Raw genomic sequence first — 20,977 nt, 5'->3', positions numbered from 1 at the left:
TGATCCTGTATCTCCATGTGTTTCCAGAAACACTGACCACACCTCAAGTCATGTCTTCAAGCCCAGACCTTGTGGAGAATGCCAGGTCTGTGGCCCTGACCTGCCAAACTGACCATGAGAGGGTGAATGTCCAGTGGTTCCTGAGTGGCCAGCCCCTCCTGCCCAGTGAGCACCTGGAGCTGTCGGCTGACAACAGGACCCTGACCATCCATGGCCTCCAGCGGAACGACACAGGGCCCTATGCCTGTGAGGTCTGGAACTGGGGCAGCCAGGCCCGGAGTGAGCCCCTTGAGCTGACCATCAACTGTGAGTCACCTGGAACCTGGCCCTTCCCCTTCTCCCTGCCTCTCTAAGTTCTTCCTTCCATTAGTTCATGTCATGATTATTGAGCTCCTGCTCTGCGTCAGGCATGAATCTGGGCACTGGACAAAGCCAAGTGCCTGCCCTCAGGCGGCTTATGTTCTAGTGTAGAAGCCAGACCATAAACAGAGAAGTAGGTAATAAGGTTTAGGGACAGCACCAGATTTAGGCTTTCACAGAGTCTCACTGGCCCTTGTCTACAGGGAGGCAAACATAGAAGCCGGAGACAGGAAAAGTGAGAGAAGGAGTTGTATTTGTCCGGATCCTTGGAGAAGCAGGCCCCAAGATGGGATTAACAGGATTATTTGTGCAAGGGTTTTATAAGGGGAAATGTGCCTGTGAGGATAACTAGGGAGGCTGCTGTAGGAAGGCTGGGAGAGCCATCAGACTGGGAGACTGAGATGCAAATGTGACCCCGAGTGATAGGGAGACGGACAGAGACTTGAATGGACACACCTGGGTAACCATGCAGCTGAAGGAACACCCATCAAGGCTGCTGGGACCTTCCATGTCTCCCAGGAAGGGGCCTGCCTTAGTTTCCTAGATGTACCGAGGTAATGGCAGGGTGCAGCCTGTGGGAAGACTGGGAGCGGATTTGGGGGCACAGCACTTGGGCCCTTGGTCAATTACATTTCTGCCATTGGAGGTCTCTGAAGAGCTTCTCCTGGTGGCAACAATTGCCCGACGAAAGATAATGGGGTGAACCAGAGTGGCAACTGTCGGGTGGTGAGAAATGGGTGTACTGTAGATGTATTTTGAATATGCTGCTGACTGATATTAGGTGAAAGAGAAAGAAAGGAGTTGAGAATGACTCTTAAGGTTTATTGCCTGAACCACTGAAAGGATGTAGGAGTCATGAACCAAGATGGAGAAGATTGGGGGAGAAGAGGTTTCTGCAGGGAGAGAACGGGGGAGTGCACTTTTGTACATGCAAAGTAGCAGGGAACACAGAGGTAGGGGTTATTAAGTATATGTCTTTGCTCCTCTTTCCCCTTCTCTGTTGCTCTCTCCTCTTTCCTTCTCAATTCAGTCATTAAACCAAAAATATTGATTTTGTGCTGTCTCTGTGCTAAGCAACGTGTTGGGCATCTGATACTTGCCATGATTTTCGGCTCTCACAGCCTGCTGGGGATGGGGAGGTCACTAAGTAGGCAAATAAAACACAGCATGATAAACGGTGCCTCGGGAGACAAAGGGATGGTCTGGGGAGCCCAAAGGAAGCCTCCATCTGGGGGATGTTGCAAAGGGTCATCATGAGTGGGAATGTCCACCGTGAGAGCTGAAGGATGAGTAGGAGTAGGTTGGTTAGAGCAGAGTCAGGGAAGAGCATTCCAGGCAGCAGGAAGAGTATGCAATGGCTTTAAGGGGAGAGAGAGTGTAACAGGGATAGAATCTCCAAGTGAGATTTAATTCCTGAATGAGAGCAGGAGGGGTGGGGAGGTGGTGGGGCTAGAGGGGTCTGTAAGAGTCAAATTATAAATGGCCTCATCAGCCATAGGCTTTGTCCCAAGGGCACTGGGGAGTCACAGAGGGTTCTGAACACTGGAGGGATAGTGACAATTTAGTACATAGGAAGACTTTTCTGGCTGCTGTGTGGAGGATGAACCTGGGATAGGGAGACCAGGAGGGGCTGGGATGCAGGTGAGGGATCTAAGTGGCCATGGGGTTATAATGAGGAGAAATGAACAGGTTCAAAGGATGTTTAGGAGGGAGCAGAGATAGGGTATTCCTCCCCTTCTAGCATGTCTCGATTAGTGACCTTTTGCATCCTTTCCAGTATTTTACATTAATTTAAATAAAGTATGACTCTCAAACTCTTTTAGGTTTTTAAAAAAATAGAGACAAGGTCTTACTATTTTGCCTAGGCTGGTGTTGAGCTCATCCTGAGCTCAAGCAATCTCCCTGCCTCACCCTCCCAAAGTGCTGGGACTACAGGCATGAACCATAGTCCCAGGCCCAAACTCTTTTAATTTATATGAGAAATCCAACAGCTCCTTTCATTTGTTTCCTTCTTGTATGTGGTAGAAGAGAAAAGTGACAATGATCCCCTCTGACATTACAAATAAAACTTATACCATTGAGAATACACAGTACTAGAAGTTAGAAGTTAGGGATTATGTGCACAGGACACAGCAACAATTTCTATTGTTTTTCTTTATTTCTTTCTTTCTTTTTTTTTTTTTTTTTTTTTTTGAGATAGTCTCACTCTGTCATCTAGGCTGGAGTGCAGGGGTGCAATCTTGGCTTACTGCAACTTTGGCCTCCCAGGTTCAAGCTATTCTTAGCCACCTGAGTAGTTGTGATTACAAGTATGTGCCACCACACCCAGCTAATTTTATTTTTCTTTTTTCAGTAGAGATGGGACTCGCCATGTTGGCCAGGCTGGTCTTAAACTCCTGGCTGCAGGAGTTCCACCCTGACATCCACCTACCTCGGCCTCCCAGAGTGCTGGGATTACAGGTGTGAGCTACTGTGCTTGGCTGAGCAACAATTTCTGATGCCTGGGTGACTTAGAATACTTATTTAAATTCACTTTTGCAAAGGCAGAGTTTTTGGCTTTTTTTGTTTTTGTTTCGATCTCCTCCACCCCCAGTGTTGTGGAGCAAACTCTGCTTGTCAGACAGCTTAGGAGGAATTCCAAGGTGAAAGTGAGTGGGGCAGAGTGGGATGACTTGCCGATGGGGGCCAGCGTGCCTTATGTTTGGCTTTGCACACAGATGGTCCTGACCGAGTGAACATCACCAAGGAGTCAGCGTCTGAGGTGGTCAGCATCATCAAGGCAGAGCTCAACTCCAGCCTGACCCTGCAGTGTTGGGCCGAGTCCAAGCCAAGCGCTGAGTATCGCTGGACTCTTGAACACTCCACTGGGGAGCACATGGGAGAGCAGCTGATCATCAGGGCTCTGACCTGGGAACACGACGGGATCTACAACTGCACAGCCTCCAACCCGCTCACTGGCCTGGCCCGCTCCGCTTCTGTCCTAGTCAAGGTGGTAGGTGAGTCTCTCAGGGTTGCCTTCTCCTGGGACCCAAGGGGCCTTTCCTGATGCTGGTCCTGGCCACCTAGTCTATCCCCACCGAGGGCTGGAGTATGGCAGTCTCCACACTGCCTAAACAGGTTCTCAATCCACAGCTGTTGAATCCCAACCCCTCATGCTCAGGGGAACACAGAACATCCACTTCCTGCTGTGTTCCCTGGAAAACTCTCCAGGCTGTTCTAAGCCTCAGTTTGCTTACTTGTAAATTGGGTCTGTGACGTGTTTTAGTCCGTTTTCATACTGCTAGTAAAGACATGCCCAAGACTGGGTAATTTATAAAGAAAAGTTCCATGTGGCTAGGAAGGCCACACAACCATGGCGGAAGGCGAACGACATGTCTCACATGGCGGCAGACAAGAGAGAATGGGAACCAAGTGAAAGAGGAAACCCTTTATAAAATCATCAGATCTCGTGAGACTTATTCCCTACCATGAGAACAGTATGGGGGAAGTGCCCCCATGATTCAATTATCTCCCACTGGGTCCCACCTACAACACATGGGAATTATGGGAGCTGCAATTCAAGATGAGATTTGAGTGGGGACAAAGCCAAACCATATTGTGATGCCTATCTTTCAGAGTTGTTTAGAAGGACGATGAGTCGGGGACATACCCAGGGAAGGAAGGACTGAGCTATATGGGGAATCAGAAATGATGTTAATAACAACTGGGCATGACTGGCAGGGAGTCCCTGTATCTCTATCTTTAGTTTAGTTTTTTGTTTTTTTTTTGTTTTTTTTTGAGACGAAGTCTCACTCTGTTGCCAGGCTGGAGTACAGTGGTGTGATCTCGGCACACTGTAATCTCTGCCTCCCGGGTTCAAGCAATTCTCCTGCCTCAGCCTCCCAAGTAGCTGGGACTACAGGTGCTTGCCACCACGCCCAGCAAATTTTTTGTATTTTTAGTAGAGACGGGGTTTCACCATGTTGGCCAGGATGGTCTTGATCTCCTGACCTCATGATCCACCCGCCTCAGCTTCCCAAAGTGCTGGGATTACAGGCATGAGTCACTGCACCTGGCCTGTCTTTAGTTCTTGAGAAGACAACAGTGTTACTGTTCACCAGGGTTCACATCCTTCTCCAATGCTTATTAGCTGTGTGACCTTGGGCAAGTTACTTACCCTCTCTGGGCCTCTGACTTATTATATGTAAAACATAATACTTCTGCTTGTTTCTTAGGGTTGTTGAAGACGGGTTAACATTTGTGAAGTTCTTAGGGCAGTGCTTGGCATATTGCACTTGTTAAACAAACAAAATTATTCATTTTTTGTTGTTGAGACGGTCTCACTCTGTCACCCAGGCTGGAGTGCAGTGGCACGATCATGGGTCACTGAAGCCTCAACCTCCCAGGCTCAAGTCATCCTCCCATCTCAGCCTCCTGAGTAGCTGGAACTACAGGTGTGTGCCACCACACACAGCTAATTTTTTGTTTTTATTTTTTGTAGAGATGGGGCCTCCCTATGTTGCACAGGCTGGTCTCAAACTCCTGGGCTCAAGTAATCCTCCCGCTTCGCCTCCCAAAGTGCTGAGATTACAGGCTTGAGCCACCACGCCAAGCCTAAAATAATGATAATAAATCAATACATCATTATCATTATTTATTGAACCTGTGCCACTTGTCTGAATCCAACTTTCTCATATATAATATCCATAAACACTTCTTGGGTACTCTCTGTTAGCCAGTTTTGAGGTGAGCCTGTTGGTTTATTCATTGTACAGGAAGGGAAACAGACCTTGAGACTCAAATCCTGTCATCGGGGTTTGAAACCAGGTCCTCAAGTTGTTCACTAAGCCTAGGACATCATTTACATCAACTTCCAAATTACCTCATTTAATCTTCAGAACAATCTTGCGGTCTTGTTAAGACCATTTGATAGGATAGATGGAGCAATGGAGCTCAGGGGAGGAAGCAGTGAGTACAGTTGATGCTCGTGGGGATATTGTAGGATTTGAATGAGATAATCTATGTAGGGCTCTTGGTGCTGTAGCTTGCTAGATAGCAGCTTCTATCATCATCATCATCATCATTTGTCAAGCATCTGCCATGTATCAGGCACTGTGCTGGTAGTTTTATATATGCTCTCATTAATCCCTTAAAAAGTGTAGAGGCTGGGCACAGTGGCTCATGCCTGTAATCCCAGCACTTTGGAAGGGTGAACCAGGTGGATCACATAAGGTCAAGAGTTCAAGACCAGCCTGGCAACATGGTGAATCCCTGTCTCTAAAAATTAGCCGGGCGTGGTGGTGGGCGCCTGTAATCACACTACTTGGGAGGCTGATACAAAAGAATTGGTTGGGAGGCAGCAAGGCTGCAGTGGTTTCAGAGAAGGCAGAAGTTGCAGTGAGCCAAGATCGTGCCTCAAATAAATTTTTTTAAAGTCTATAAAGTTTGGAATTCTTATCATTGCTCAACATATAAAGAAATGGAGATGTGGCTAGGCACTATGGATCATGCTTATAATCCCAGCAGTTTGGGAGGCCAAGGCGGGGGGATCACCTGAGGTCAGGAGTTCAAGACCAGCCTGGCCAACATCATAAAACCCAGTCTCTACTAAAAATACAACAACAAAATTAGCCTGATGTGGCAGTGCATGCCTGTAATTCCAGCTACTTGGGAGGCTGAAGCAGAATTGCTTGAACCGGTGAGTGGAGGTTGCAGTGAGCCAAGATTGTGCTTGCACTCCAGCCTGGGTGACAGAGTGAGACTCCATCTCGAAAGGAAAGAAAGAAAGAAAGAAAGAAAGAAANAGAAAGAAAGAAAGAAAGAAAGAAAGAAAGAAAGAAAGAAAGAAAGAAAGAAAGAAAGGAAAGAAGAAAAGAAAGAAAAGAAAGAAAAGAAAGAAAAGAAAGAAAGAAAGAAGGAAAGAAGGAAAGAAAGAAAGAAACAAACAAAAGAAACGAAAGAAATGAAAGAAAGAGAGAGAGAGAAAAAGAGAGGAAGAAAGAAAGAGGGAGGGAAGGAAGAAAGGAAGGAAGGAGAAAGAGAAAGAAAAGAAAGGAAGGAAGGGAGGGAGAGAGAAAGAAAGAGGAAAGAAAGGAAGAAGAAAGAGGAAGGAAGGGAGAGAGGGAGGGAGGGAGAGAAAGGAAGGAAGGGAGGGAGGGAGGGAGGGAGAGAAAGGAAGGGAGATGCAGAGAATAAAACTAAGAAGCCCTGAAGCACCCTAAGAAGTTCCCTCCTCCCCCTCCAAAGCAGAACTCCTTCCTCACACTCCTGACCCTTGTAGCTGTGTCCTTAATTCCAGTGGCGATTTCACCCTTTTGAGAAAGGTTCAGGCAGAAGTGAGATGGGCAAACAGCAGGCCAATATTAATGAAAGCAATGGTCATTTATTAATCACCTACTATGTGCCAGGTGTTAACATTCATGATTTCATCTCATCTTTGCAAACATTCTGTGCTATTTACAGATGAAAAAATGAGACTTAGAAATGAATTCACTTGTCCAGGATCACACAGCCCCAGTGAGTCAAGGGGCTCTGAGTGAAAGCCAGGTTTCCGGTTGCCAAAGCTCTTTTCTCTGGTCTGTGCCTCCAATCTGGGAGGGGTGAAAGGCAAAGCCATATTTGATCCATTATCCTAATTGGCGTCATCATCATGGCCAATATCTACTGATATTTTCCATGATTCCAAACAAACACTATATATATAGAACATGAATACATATATATTTAATCTTTCCAAAAAACCCTATAATGCCTATTGTTCCCATTTTACAAAAGGGACAACTGAAGCATAGAGAGGTTAAGTAACATGCTCAAAGTCACACAGCTGAAATTTGGACCCAGAAACTGGATATTTCCGTTTATAAATGATGCTCTTAATACCACTGACTGAGGCCAGGCGCGGTGGCTCATGCCTGTAATCCCAGCACTTTGGGAGGCCGAGGTGGGCAGATCACCTGAGGTCGAGAGTTCCAGACCAGCCTGGGCAACACGGTGAAACCCTGTCTCTACCAAAGAATACAAAAAATTAGCCTGGCATGGTGGCTAGTGCCTGTAGTCCCAGCTACTCAGAGAGGCTGAGGTGGGAGGATCGCTTGAACCTGGGGGCGGAGGTTGCAGTGAGCCAAGGTTGCGCCACTTCAGTCTGGGTGACAGAGCGAGACCCTGTCTCAGAAAAAAAAAAAAGCAAAAACAAAAAATCACAATCTTATGACTCCCAAAGACTGGAAAACAAGTGCTCACAAAATGTCAGCAGAGAAAAAGCTGCGAGATTGGGAATGGGCTGGGCGCAGGGATGAGGGTGTGTCAGGCCTGGGTCTTGATTCTCTCTCCTTGCCCAGGTCCCCAGTCCTCCTCCCTGTCCTCAGGGGCCATCGCTGGTATAGTCATCGGGATCCTGGCTGTCATTGCTCTGGCCACAGAAATGGTCTATTTTCTCTACATCAGAAATGCCAGACGGTAATACAGGGACACAGGGAGGGGAATGGGGACGTGGCCAACAGGAGGCGCGCCTACCGGGCTTGTTGCTGACCATGGTGCTGAGTAGTGTCTGGCACCTGGGGAATTCAGAGGGTTGCGGGCATTGTCTAAGAATGGACATAGGATATGGGCGGAACCTGTGGAGATGGGTAAGGACTAGAGGCACAGAAGAATGAGGGCTTTGGGGTTTCAGGCCCTCAAGGAAAACAACAGATGACCCCATTCATGAGACTTCACAACCCACCCCTAAGGAGGAGCACCCTACAGAGCCCAGTTCCAGTAAGTGACTATGGCTGATGCCTGGGGCAGGGGTGAGGGTTGGGGAAGAGGCTGGTGCTGGGGGCTCCCAGCTTTGCCACCAGGTCACTGTATGATCAGGGCAAACCCTGTCTACTCTAAGCCTCTGTGTTCCCATCTGGAATATGGATGAGATTGGAGTCAAGCCCTCTGATGGGTTCTGCCTGTTCCAACAGTCATGGCAAAAGCAGGACACCATGCTGAAATTCTCTCCTTTCTCAATCTTAGAAAACATTGTTAACTGATTGTTGTACACAGAGCGAATCAATCACAACGCTCCTTCCTGTTGAATCCAAATCCAGTCTCATAACATATCTCAACATAGTGCCTCAAGTGCCCTCTACTGATGGGTTAGAGTTGACCAAAGACAAAATGATACATATTTGCCATCTCTGCATCTGGGGTTCTGGAAGGATAAGCCTTTTGATATGGAAGGTTTTCTAGAAACTGTTCAATGCAGCCCCAGAGAGGAAAACCAAGGCCATGAGGGAGGAAGGGCTAAACCCAGGCTACAGAGGACCCAGTGTCAAAACTGGGACTAAAACTTAGATTTCCCCCCTCATCTGTGTCACCATACAGCCTTCCTAACCCAGAACCTGATTTCCAGGACATTCCCAAGACAGGCTCACTGGAAATGTGACAGGGAGTCCTGGGAAGGAAGATTTCTGCACTTCCTTCCTGGGGACAGGGGTCCTGGAAAAACAGCCCCTTGTCCCATATCTCTTTCTGACTCCAGCTCCTGACTGAGATTCACTTTTCCTAGAAAGCCTGAGGCCTGAGTATTGCAACATGTCCCAGCTCCAGGGATGCAGCAGAGTTGAAAAGGTAAGTTATGCTGCAGAGGGATCTTCCTTGGTCCCCCGACCAGGCTGCTATAGTCCTACCTCTTAGGGTGGGAGCTGGCATGATCTCTTGAGAAAACCCAGTGCCAGGTCAAGTCTCTCTGCATCTCCTTCCCTGACTTCTCTGAGGATCTCAAGACCCTCCTGGGTTTTTTCATCTCTTCTCCTCGTCTTCTTACTCTTTGACATGATAATCCCTAGCTTTGAGGCCCCTGGAAATCACAAGGGCTACAGCTGCCTCTGAGGCCAAAGCTATTTCTGAGAATCTCTTGGGGTAGCCCCTATTCCAAGCCCAATGACCTCTCTGCAACTTTGTTTTTCCCCAGATGCAACCACCAGACCCTCCAGAGAAGACCTATGAGGTACACTGCCCCTGCTGGGTTTGGTTAAAGAATCTATAGAGGAAATACAATCTGAGTTTATATGTGACAATCCTGAGAGATCATCTTGTCTAAACCTTTCATTGAACATCACAGGGCCAGGGATGGGAAGAGAGTAGCCTAGAGCCTCACAGGGAGCTGGGTCAGATGCCAAGACCCTGGATCCTCTTTTGTTCCTTCCACCCCAGGGCTAGGAATTGGATTGCCAATGAAGTGGTACTGGAACAGCATATGCTGGGGTGATAAGGAGGCTGGGAGTAGGGGTTGCAGAGCCAGCAGGAAAAAGGAGAGTCCTGGGCCAGGGACAGAGCCTGTGTTCTAACTCTGCTTCCACCTCTGATTCTGTGCAAGAACCTGAACAGATTCCTTCCACTCTCTGGGTCTCTGAAGACTGTAAGTTGGTACATTCCTGGCAATCTGTGTTTGCAGGCCCTACCTGATTTCTCTGCTTACTTGCAGACGAAGCTGCCTTCAGAAAGCCCTGGAGGCAATTCTTTCAGCCCCTGGAAGCCACCACCCAAAGCTCTGATGCCCCCACTCAGATTGCTCTACACTCAGCCAAAGAGTAACATGGAGTCAGTCTATAAGGTATGTTTATGCCACATTGAGTCTTTGGGCAGGTGGAAATCTGTCACCAATTTGCTTTTTCTTCCCTACTAAAGAGTCTGTAGGATGAACTATGAAAAACAATTCCCTTTAAAAAATCTCAATTCCATCCTATCCATTTCCATCTTGTCATTTTCTACTTAGTTTTACTTCATTCCTTTCCAGTGCACTCCATTTAATTGCATTCCATGTTTCACTCCATCCATTTCCTTTCGATCCATTTAGCTTTATTCAGTTTCTGTATTTCTGTATCACTTCACTCTGCCATTTTCTTTCCATTCCACTCTATTTCCGCCCATCCCATCTCTTCCCATTCACTCTACTCCATTCCATGCCTTTTCTTTTCTCTCCTTCCTTCCTTTTCGTCTTCCTTTTTCTTTCCCTTTCTTTCTTTCTCTTTCTTTCCCCCTCCCCTCCTCTCCCTCCCTCTCTTCCTTCTTCTATTTTTTGAGACAGGGTCTTCCTCCATCATCCAGGCTGGAGTGCAGTGGCTCAATCTCTGATCACTGCAACCTTCACCTTCCGGTTCAAGGGATTCTCCTACTTCAGCCTACCAAGTAGCTGGAACTACAGGCATCAGCCATCACGCCCAGCTAATTTTTGTATTTTTAGGTAGAGACAGGGTTTCACTATGTTGGCCAGGCTGTTCTCAAACTCCTGACCTCAACTGATCTGCCCACCTTGGCCTCCCAAAGTGCTGGGATTACAGGAGTGAAGCCACCGGGCCTGGTTCATTCCATGCCTTTTCATTCCATCCCACTCAACTCTGTTTGATCCCATTACACTCCTTTCCATCTCTTATTTCATTCCTTTTCGTTCTTTTCCATTTCTATTACTTTTATCCATTTTTTCTTTTAATTCCTTTCAATTCATTTATTTTACATTCCATTATACTCTATTTTATTCCAGCTTCTCAATTTCCATCCCACCATTTTATTTAATTTCCATTCTTATTCTTCCCATCCCATTGCATTCCTCTTATTTCCATCCATATATTTAATCCATTTTATCCATTCTATTTCCTACCTCTCCATTCCTTCCTAGTCAATGTCCCTATTTACATTCATTTCCATTTGATTGGTTTTCATTTCATTCCAGCTTTTATTGTTTCTTTTCCATTCACTTTTTTTCCCATTCCCTTTTTTCTTTTTCATTCACTTTTTCTCCATCCCTTCCCCTTTCATTCAGTTCTATTTCACTGTTTTCCATTCCCTTCTCTCTGTGGTCTTCATTTCCTTTTCCTTTTCATTTCTTTCCAATCCATTTCACTCTATTCTATTCCATTCAATTCTTCTCCATGTTTTTTCACTTCCATCCTCTCCCTTCATGCCCTTTATGGCACTTCATTCCCTTGTCTTTATTACTTGCCTTTTCAAGCTTCCCATTTAAGTTCTTTTCAAGTCATTCCATCTCACTCCTTTCCAGTCTTTTGCATTTCCTAATCTTCATGACATTGATTTCAGTTTCATTATTTTATATTCCATGGTATTCCATTCCACCTCTTTTCTGTTTTCAAAAATTGTTTATTTTTATTCTTTAATGTTATACTTTCCCTCTACTATATTACTTTTCTGTCATTTCCTTTCCACTTCTTTCCCCTCATTACCTTATTTTATTACTCTCCTTCCCACTCCATTTTATTTTATTTATTTCCACTACAATTTTCCTTTCCATTCAATTTTTTTCCCTTGCATTTCTTTGGAAATCATGCCATTTTATTTCACTCCATTCTCTGTCTTTAATTTTTATTATATTCCTTTTTGTTCTACTCAATTTCCCTCCATTCCATTTATGCCTTTGCCATCTCTTTCAGTTGTATTCCTAAACAGTCTATTCCTTTTCATTCATTTCCTTTCCTTTGCAAGCTTTCATTTCATTCATATTTACTTCCCCACATTTTTCTCATGGGAGATTTGAAGCAGTTTATGTACAACACTACAAAATGGTGTTAAGTTAGAAACAGAAATCACAATAAAAATGTTTTTAACAATAGCAAGAAGTCAAGATATGGGTAAAAACTAAAAATATATGCAAGGGTTACATGATATCTGCTTATATGTTTCTAAGCTTCCTGGTAACAATAAAACAGAGAGGTATGATTAGTTACATCATTCAAAAAGAAGAAAACTGGGCCAGGCACGAATGCATGTAATCTCAGCATTCTGGGAGGTAGAGATGAGCAGATCACTCAAGGTCAGGTGTTTGAGACCAGCCTGGCCAACATGGTAAAACCCCGTCTCTACTAAAAATGCAAAATTTAGCTGGGCATGGTGGCAGGCACCTGTAATCCCAGGTACTCAGGAGGCTAAGGCAGGAGAATCACTTGAATGTAGAAGGTAGAGGTTGCAGTGAGCTTAGATTGAGCCACTGCACTCCATCCTGGGCAATGGAGTAAGACCCTGTCTCAAAAAGAAAAAAAAGAAAAGAGAAATGAGAAAAGGAAAGGAAAGGAGGAAGGAAGGAAGGAAGGAAGGAAGGAAGGAAGGAAGGAAGGAAGGAAGGAAGGAGAAGAAAGAAAGAAAAGAAAGAAGAAAGAAAGAAAGGAAAGAAAGAAAGAAAGAAAGAAAGAAGAAAGAAAGAAAAGAGAAGAGAGGGAGAGAAAAAGGAAGAAAGGAAGGGAGGAAGGAGGGGGGGGAGGGGGAGGGAGAGAAAGGAGGAGGTGGAGGAGGAGGAGGAGGAGGAGGAGGAGGAAATGACTATTAGTTCATCCAGGCATAAGCAAAGATTCCCAAAACAAGTTCAGAGCAGTCAGGTGATAGCTCCATAGTTCTAAGGACTAGTAGAATTACTTTAGAGAATTCAAGTGATCACAACCCTGTCATCAGGACTAGCCAGATTACCCCATTTCCAAGAATGGACTTTAAATAATTCTATATTCTGAGCAAGTCTGTTACCAGTCAGAGTTTATCCAGAGAAGTAATAAGAGAGAGGCCAGAACAGGGGCTGAAATCCATGTCCTACTGACAGAGTGAGTTTAGAAAAGAAAAAGTTTAGGGACAGAGGACTCCCAATATTTTAGTGTCTAACAGGCTTTGGGTAGCAGGATAAATGGGTTCCTTGTTGTTCCAGAGGGCAGATAAATTACCATGGAGGATAAGTAAGGGAAGGGTAGATTTTAGCCTAACAGATGAACTATTCTTGAAAAATCTGAATATCTTATATACCTTTTAATTTTTTTGAGACAAGGTATTGCTCTTTCGCCCAGGTTGTGTGCAGTAGTGCCATTATGGCCAATGGCAGCCTCAGATTCCTGGGCTCAAGCAATCATCCCACCTTGGCCTTCCAGAGTGTTGGGGTTACAGATATGAGCCACTGCACCTGGCTGAATGTCTCATACAGTAATATCTTAGTCAAGAATTTTTAATGTTAAGAAAGTTAAACCTTTGGAATGTAGTTCAAATGTGGGTTGAGAGAACACTGAGAGATTTCAGATAACTCAATTTCAGAAATTACTCCTGGGCTTCTTGGGGACTCGAATGCTATCAAGAAGCTGTTTCTCTCTTATTATAAAGTTTCTCATTTTCACATCTATGAATTCATTTCATTCTTCTCAATCCAGATTGAATTCCTATGTAAGTCTCCTGATCATTGCTTCTTTATAACTTCAGATTACATATAATATCTTCTGCTGCCCTTTAAGCATTTCTAGGTTAAATTCTCCATAGGAGAATCAAGTTGGTTCAGGCTATGGTATGGAACACATTTAGGTTGGTCAGCTCTCTAATCAGCTTTGAACTGATAAAAACTTAGCCACCTAGTCCCTCTCTTCACCAGTATCTGGGTAGGGGAGCCATGTTTGTTCCCCATTATTAGTAGGGCAAAAGGTCTTCCCAGAAATCCCACCCAGTAAGCTTCCTCTTATATCTCATTAGCCAGAATAAGGTTATATGGTGCTCCTTGTTGCAACAGAAGCTGAGAAAGTGACATATTAACATTCCCAGTCTCTTCAGTAGAAACAAGCAAGGGAAGTGGTGTGGGGAAGAGCATTAGGTAAGTTAACTCAGTCTCTGCTACATTACAGAGGGATTAAAAGGAGCAAGCCACACAAACAGTATGGAGGGATACATTACAAGTTGAAAGGCATCAGGAAGAAAGGCCCTGTAGTGGGTGTAGGGTTGTCAGTTGCTGTGTAATGAATTACCACAGACTTTGCAGCTTAAAACAACATTAATTTATTATCTCACAGTTTCTGTGGGTCAGGAGTTCAGGCATTGCTTAGACAGGTCTTCTGCAAGGCTATATAATCAAGATGTCAGTCAAAGCTCAGGTCTCATTTGAGGCTCAACTGGTGATGGATTTACTTCCAAGCTCACATGGTTATTAGCAGCATTCAGTTCCTTGCAGACTGTCATAATGAGAGCCTCAGTTTCTTAATGACAGCCGGAGGTCATTAAGTTTTGCCATGTGGCCCCTTCCATAGGCAGTGCACAACATTGCATCTTGCTTCTTCAAAGCCAAGACAGAAGTCATAAACTTATGTAATAGCATCACATACATGCAATCACGTCTATCTTGCTACCTTTGCCATATTCTGTTGATTAGACGCAAGTCACAGGTCTTGCCCTCAAGGGGAAGAGATTACATAAGGGAATGAATACCTGGAGGGAGGGATTATGAGGAACATTTTAGAGTCTGTTTACCACAATGGGGAAGTAGATGGGTCACACCAGGAACAGAGAGGTACCAGTGTGACTAAAGTGTGATGAGAAGGGAGGATCTTTGGAATTTCCAAAGAAAGGAAAGTGCCAGGCTGTTTGGTCCCCAGACTATAGTGAGTAGACTGGGAGGGTCCACCCAGCAAATGGAGCTCACATTTTCTTTTTGTTTAACAGGAGCTTGTGAATCCAGAGCCCAACACTTACGCCCAAATCAATCCCTTGGTCTAATGGAAGCAGAGATCTTTTCTCCAGGAGTCCTAGAGAAACCACGCTTGGTCATATATTTAATGACATTTATTAAGTGTATATTATAACTCAGTCATTCTCTGTCATCTCTGTAGACCTTGTAGATGTTTTACTGCAAAGGGTTGGTCAGGCCCTGGCTCCCACAGAGTCTTAGATCTTGACTCTTTTTTTTTTTTTTTTTTTTTTTTTCAAAAAAATAGTAACAGGGTAAAAATGACAGCGTTCAGATCTAGAATTTGAGGGCCAAGGTTTGAGACTCATCAGCTTAGGATACCATAGTCGTAGGTTGAGGATGAGCAAACACCACTGGTGGACACTGACTCCAGGGAGAAAAGTGAGTCTGAGTCAGCCAGAGAGGAGCAGAGACAAAGACAGGAGTCAAAGAAGTGTCTTTTCAAATCATGGTAGAGAATAAAGATAAGGAGCCCTTAAGAAATTAATAGCTCTTAAGAACAGGAGAAAACACGTAGTAAAGTGAGGGACTGAGGCTCCTGAGGAGAGGTAGGCATGAAATGCTTAGAACCTGAGAAGTGCAGGGGTGGAGAGAGTCAGAATGAGATTTTCTGAAGGTAAAGAAAGTGAGGAGACAAAGATATCTCCACGGTTTCTTGCCAGGGCAACTGGATGATTGGCAGGTCACTTTCTAAGCAACTTTGGGATAAGGAGAGAAATGAAGAATTTGCTTCATGTCAAGAATTTAGACATCTCAAGAATCAGCTGGAGAATCAAGTAGGCAATTGTTCATAAAAGTCTAGATAGCTGATGGCTAGAGATACACATTTGAGAGTTGTCATTGGGATTTAAAGTTCTAGGGCTGGATGAATTCCTCTGTTAGGGGAGTCCCCAAGACCACCTCATGCTCAATGATTTTCTAGAAGAATTCACAGGACCCGATTGCTATACTCATGATTATAGTTTATTACAGCAAAAGATGAAGAATAAAATCAGCAAAAGGAAAGGGTTCATGGGGTGAAGTCTGAAGGATACCCCTGCACAAGCTTCCAAGTGTTCTCTTTCAGCGGAGAACTGTAAGAAATAAATTGCCCTTTTAAAACAAATTACCCAGATTTAGATATTGTTATAGGCAACAGAAAGTTCTGTTTACTTATTTATAATGAAGGGCAATTTATTTCTTACAGTTATGGAGGCTTGGAAGTCAAGGTCAAGGGGTGGCATCTAGTCAGAGCCTTCTTGCTGGTGGGACTCTCTGTAGAGTCCTGAAGTGGTGCAGGGAATCACCTGCCAAGGGGACTGAGTGTGCTAACATGTTAGCTCAGGTTTCTCTTCCTTTTGTTATGAAGCTACCAGTTCCACTCCCATGATAACCCATTAATCCATTAGTCCATGAATGGATTAATCCATTCATGAGGGCAAAGCCCTCCTGAGACAATCACCTCTTAAAAGCCCCCATCTCTCAATATTGCCACATAGAGGATTATGTTTCAACATGAGTTTTGGAAGAGACAAATATTCAAACCACAGCACATGAAAAATTCCCCAGCAATGATGTATGACAACATGTGTCAAGCATTGCCATCAAGGGAAGGTCACCTAAACCTGGGTGTCCACAGTTTTTGTAGAGGGTCAACCACTGAAGTTACAGACTCCTAGAAGCAAAGCAGATGTTCCCCCATAAATCACATTATTAGTATAAACCATCTGGACACACTGGTACAGCAAGGCTCAGGCCTCAGGCACGGAAAAGTACTCTTACCAGATAAAATGTTATGAGAGATCAGTTCCCAGAGCTGCCCAAAGGCTAGTCAGGAAAACAGGACTTTCATGGGAACTTACAGGGTTTGAGCAACGTAGGCCTGTAATGTCAACCCCAAGGAGAGTGGATGAAAATAAGGCAAAGGAACAGACTGCCGCCTGATTCCTGGGTGCCTCCAATATTTACAGGAGCGATCAAGCAAAGGAGACAGAAAAGGACTGATAACGCAGAGAAAGAACCAACATAGTAAACTCCTGGAAACAAAGAAAGAGTTTTCAGAATGGGTCGTTGCTATCTTTGGAGATGAATGGCTATGATGATGATGATAATGTTAATTGAGATTTTAAAAATTAATCATTAGATGTGATACAAGAGACCAGAGTTATAATCTGAAGGGTTACACTAAGTAGCACCAGAGACACCTGCCTATTTGAACCCTGGGAACTTTCCTCTTCCCTGCCAAGGAATGTCCCTCTCCCCTGACATCCTAGAGACAGATCATGCCCTTCTACCCTCTAGTGACTCTTATTTTTGTCTTCCAGTATTTAAATAGATTCATAACCTTCTTGCTCTTCACTGTATCTTGAGCCCTTACCCAATTCCTGGCCAATAAACAGGACCTTAATATGGAACTTTGGTCTCAGCTCTTCCCCAGAGAGTTGATAGATAAATCTTTAGGTTAGATGAGCATCTTTCTAGAATGTTCCTGAGTTGTAATTCTTTTTTTTTTTTTTCCCCGAGACACAATATGACTTTGTTGCTGAGGCTGGAGTGCAGCAGCATAATTTCAGTTCACAGCAACCTCTGTCTCCGGGGCTTAAGCGATCCTTCCTGCCTCAGCCTCCTGAGTAGCTGGAACTACAGGCTTGTGCCACCACGGCCAGCTAATTTTTAGATTTTTTGTAGAGATAGGGTTTCGCCATGTTGCCCAGGCTAGTCTTGAACTCCTGGGCTCAAATGACCCTCCTGCATTGGCTTCCCAAAGTGCTGGGATTATAGGCAAGAGCCACTGCCCGGAAGTGGTAACTCTTCTGAAGTCCCTGTAACATTCAGGTTAAGTCAGGATGTATGGGTTCCTGGAAGTAAACATTACCACCTTGTTCATTTTGAAAGCAAAAAAAAAAAGACCAAACAGAAGACAGATAGACAAAGTCAGTTTTAAATTACATAGTACTTATGTTGTATTTTCTGAATATCTTTTTTTTTTTGAGATGGAGTCTTACTCTGTTGCCCAGGCTGGAGTGCAGTGGGGCAATCTTGGCTCACTGCAGCCTCTGCCTCTCAGGGTCTAGTGATTTTCTTACCTCAGACTCTCAAGTAGCTGGGATTACAGGTGGCACACCACCATGTCTGGCTAATTTTTGTATTTTTTTTTTAGTAGAGACAGGGTTTCACCATGTTGCCCAGGCTGGTCTCAAACTCCTGACCTCGTGATCTGTCCGCCTTGGCCTTCCAAAGTGCTGGGATTACAGGTGTGAGCCACTACACCCAGCCCATTTTCTGAATATCTTAAAAAATTAACACAAAAATACGTGAAGTGAAAAAAGGAAGATGAGCTAAGACTCAAACCATCCCATTGTTATTTTGTCATATTTGTATTTGCAGATCAATCTGCGAGATTTTATATCTTTACAACACAGCTAGCAACATGGTTCTATTTGTCCATTTTCTCTCTCTTAGTAAGGTTTTGAGGGTTTCCTCAGATGACATGTATCTATCTTACTAAATTGATTTATAAGGCTTTTTCTTGCTTTTTTGTGAATAAATATGAACTTTTTCTGTCTTGTTTGCAAACTTAGTATTGCTTGCATGTAGAAGAAAGATACTGATGTGTAGACAAGGGGCAGCCTAAGGTAAAAGTTAAGAGCATGGACTAGAGTTCAACTTCTTGGTCTCAAATCCCAACTCTATCCTAACAATACACTCTAGGGTAAGTTACTTATCTCTGGGCTTCAGTTTTATCTTCTGTAAAATGTAAACAACAGTCTCATCTCACAAGAGTTGTGGTGAGGACTACATGAGTAAATATATATATAGATGTCTCTTACAAGACTGCTTAGCACAGAGTTTCACATGAAGGTTTGTTATTATCAGCATAGAGTGTTACATAAATGTTTATTATTACTTGTTTCACATTTAATTACTTTTAAACTCTCCTTGATGTTAATTGCTTTTAGTTAACTCTCTAAGGTCTGCTAATAACATCTGCTAATAATTTTGTATTCTTTGTACCTAATAGTTATATATCTATTTTATATTGAAGTTTCCTTTTTAAAACCAGTTCTTCAATGAGAATGCATGAACATGGGGAGGGGAACATCACACACCAGGGCCTGCTCAGGGGTGGGGAGCTAGGGGAGGGATAGCATTAGGAGAAATACCTAATGTAGATGACAGGTTGATGGGTGCAGCAAACCACCATGGCACGTGTATATCTATATATAACAAACCTGCATGTTCTGCACATGTATCCCAGAACTTAAAGTATAACAATAATAACTTTAAAAATCAGTTCTTGTTAGACATATGCTGAAATGTAGCATTTCATAGACAAAATTAAATAATATGTAGAATTTGCTTCAAAATCACTGGGAGATGAGGCGAGGGGAAAGCACAACATAGGTGGAAAGCACAATATAGATGAAACAAGACTGAGTGAAAATATTTAAGTCAGATGACAGAGGTCATGGGGGTTCATTAATTGAGTCCCTACTTTTGTTATGAATTTTAAAAAATAAAGGGTAAAAAAAAATAAACTACCTACTTCGATTTAGAAACCAATGTCACATTTAACCCTCAAACTTTAGAGATATGCCCATTAAAAGAACACAAACAAGAATGCCTCTTTTACTAATATTGTTTTGGAAATGGCAGCCAATATAATCCAACACGAAAGAGAATGTCTAGTCTAAAATACTGGTAAGGAAAAGATGAAATTGTAGATAACTGTCTCAATAGAAAAGCCAAGAGAATCTACTGGAGTATAAGAATTAACAACATTGCATTAGGTTAACCAGATACAAAACAAATACTTTAGGCTGGGCGCAGTGGCTCATACCTGTCATCCCTGCACTTTGGGAGGCCGAGGCCGGCAGATCTCAAGGTCAGGAGTTTGAGACCAGCCTGGCCAACACAGTGAAACCCCGTCTCTACTAAAAATACAAAAATTAGCCAGGCATGGTGGCACGCGCCTGTAGTCCCAGCTACTCGGAAGGCTGAGGCAGGAGAATTGCTTGAACCGGTAAGGTGGAGGTTGTGGTGAGCCAAGATCACGCCACTGCACTCCAGCCTGGGCAACAGAGTGAGACTCTGTCTCAAAAACAAAACAAAAAAGAAACTAGGGGATAGAGATTACATTTCAAATTGCAATAATTCATTGTTGTTAAAAGTGGGAATTTACGTGAGGAAAACTACAGGAGTGCTTTGACAAACATTTTTAGAAACTAAAATATTATGTATTTTCACACAGCAGGGCTCCAGTTTCCAGCTACCTCCCGGGTGAGTTGAAAATAACATCATAATTACTTAATAGGGTGATTGGGCTGGGTAATGAGATATTAAAGTGTTTAATACAGAGATGGGAACCTTTATTTAGTCAAAACAGATTGAGCATCTATTATGTGCCAGGTCTCTTTATTTTAGGTGTTGAGGATGCAGCAGTGATCAACATCGATAGAAATGCTTTTCCTTATGGAACTGACATTGTAGTGGTGAAGGCAGACAGTAGACCAAATAAATACTTACAATACATAGTGTGCTAGATAGCGAAAAGTTATATAGAGAAAAAATAAAAGATGAAGTGGGAGGCACGACATTGCTTGCAGGTTCACAACAGGTGGTTCATTCACAATGGGCAATGCCTCATGAGAAGGTGATATTCCCCTAATGACCAGACGGTGAGAGCCAAATGAATCCTTCAGGAGAGGCTGCCAGGTAGTGCAAATAAAATGATTCTTTATATTTTACTATTAAACGTAAAAACATAGATTCCTGAAGGGTTCGGTAGACGCTCCCTCAACTGTAAAATAGGGATGTCGCAAATGTCTAACAGGTTTCTCCCAAGACTAGAGGAGACAGTGGGTCGCGCGCAGCATCTGACAGGCGGCACCCAAGAAGGGTACCCGCCATTTCTATTGGATTCCGACGTCACGTCAGAGCGACTCCCCACCCATCGCTGCACTGGCCTAGGCCACCCGGTCCTGTTGCTGGTCTTAGGGCGTCCCCCAAGACCTGCACAAGCACAGTCACGACGCCCCACCAGGCCTCGGACGCTGACGTCCGCTTACCTTCTGCCTCTGTCCTCCGCCTCACTTCCCCCGAAGAGCCTGAATCTCTCCCACTCACCGCCCGCGCCGCTGAGGCTTCAGGGAATTGTAGTTCCGGCGCGCCGAACCCAAATGCACTTCCGGGTTCGGCCAC

The 20,977-nt window shown here is 44.1% G+C and overlaps 1 protein-coding gene and 1 long non-coding RNA gene across 5 annotated transcripts in view; one reads left to right on the top strand and one right to left on the bottom strand.

Moving 5' to 3' along the window:
• CEACAM20 (CEA cell adhesion molecule 20) overlaps positions 1 to 14,916 on the top strand; it is a 22,953-nt gene extending 8,037 nt beyond the window's left edge. For 2 of the 4 annotated variants that reach the window (XM_017502407.2, XM_037729205.1), the window contains exons 5-12: positions 28 to 306; positions 3,078 to 3,356; positions 7,677 to 7,794; positions 8,009 to 8,094; positions 8,876 to 8,937; positions 9,281 to 9,316; positions 9,794 to 9,922; positions 14,773 to 14,916. In XM_017502407.2, coding sequence (XP_017357896.2) covers positions 28 to 306; positions 3,078 to 3,356; positions 7,677 to 7,794; positions 8,009 to 8,094; positions 8,876 to 8,937; positions 9,281 to 9,316; positions 9,794 to 9,922; positions 14,773 to 14,826 — 1,043 coding nt within the window. In that variant the 3' untranslated portion in view covers positions 14,827 to 14,916. The remainder of the gene's footprint in view (positions 1 to 27; positions 307 to 3,077; positions 3,357 to 7,676; positions 7,795 to 8,008; positions 8,095 to 8,875; positions 8,938 to 9,280; positions 9,317 to 9,793; positions 9,923 to 14,772) is intronic. The other 2 variants (XM_037729207.1, XM_037729206.1) reach the window with 1 other exon arrangement.
• Positions 14,093 to 20,963, bottom strand: LOC108285310. The gene is made up of 2 exons (XR_001817545.2): positions 20,845 to 20,963; positions 14,093 to 14,538 (listed from the first exon to the last, which is right to left on the bottom strand). It is a non-coding gene; the product is annotated as an uncharacterized LOC108285310 (long non-coding RNA).
• Positions 20,964 to 20,977: the final 14 nt, after the last annotated feature.

This window comes from Cebus imitator, unplaced genomic scaffold (genome assembly GCF_001604975.1).
Source record: "Cebus imitator isolate Cc_AM_T3 unplaced genomic scaffold, Cebus_imitator-1.0 Scaffold296, whole genome shotgun sequence".
NCBI classification, from domain to species: domain Eukaryota; kingdom Metazoa; phylum Chordata; class Mammalia; order Primates; family Cebidae; genus Cebus; species Cebus imitator.
Note: the sequence above shows the minus strand (reverse complement) of the source record. Positions and strands in the feature narration are given on the sequence as shown.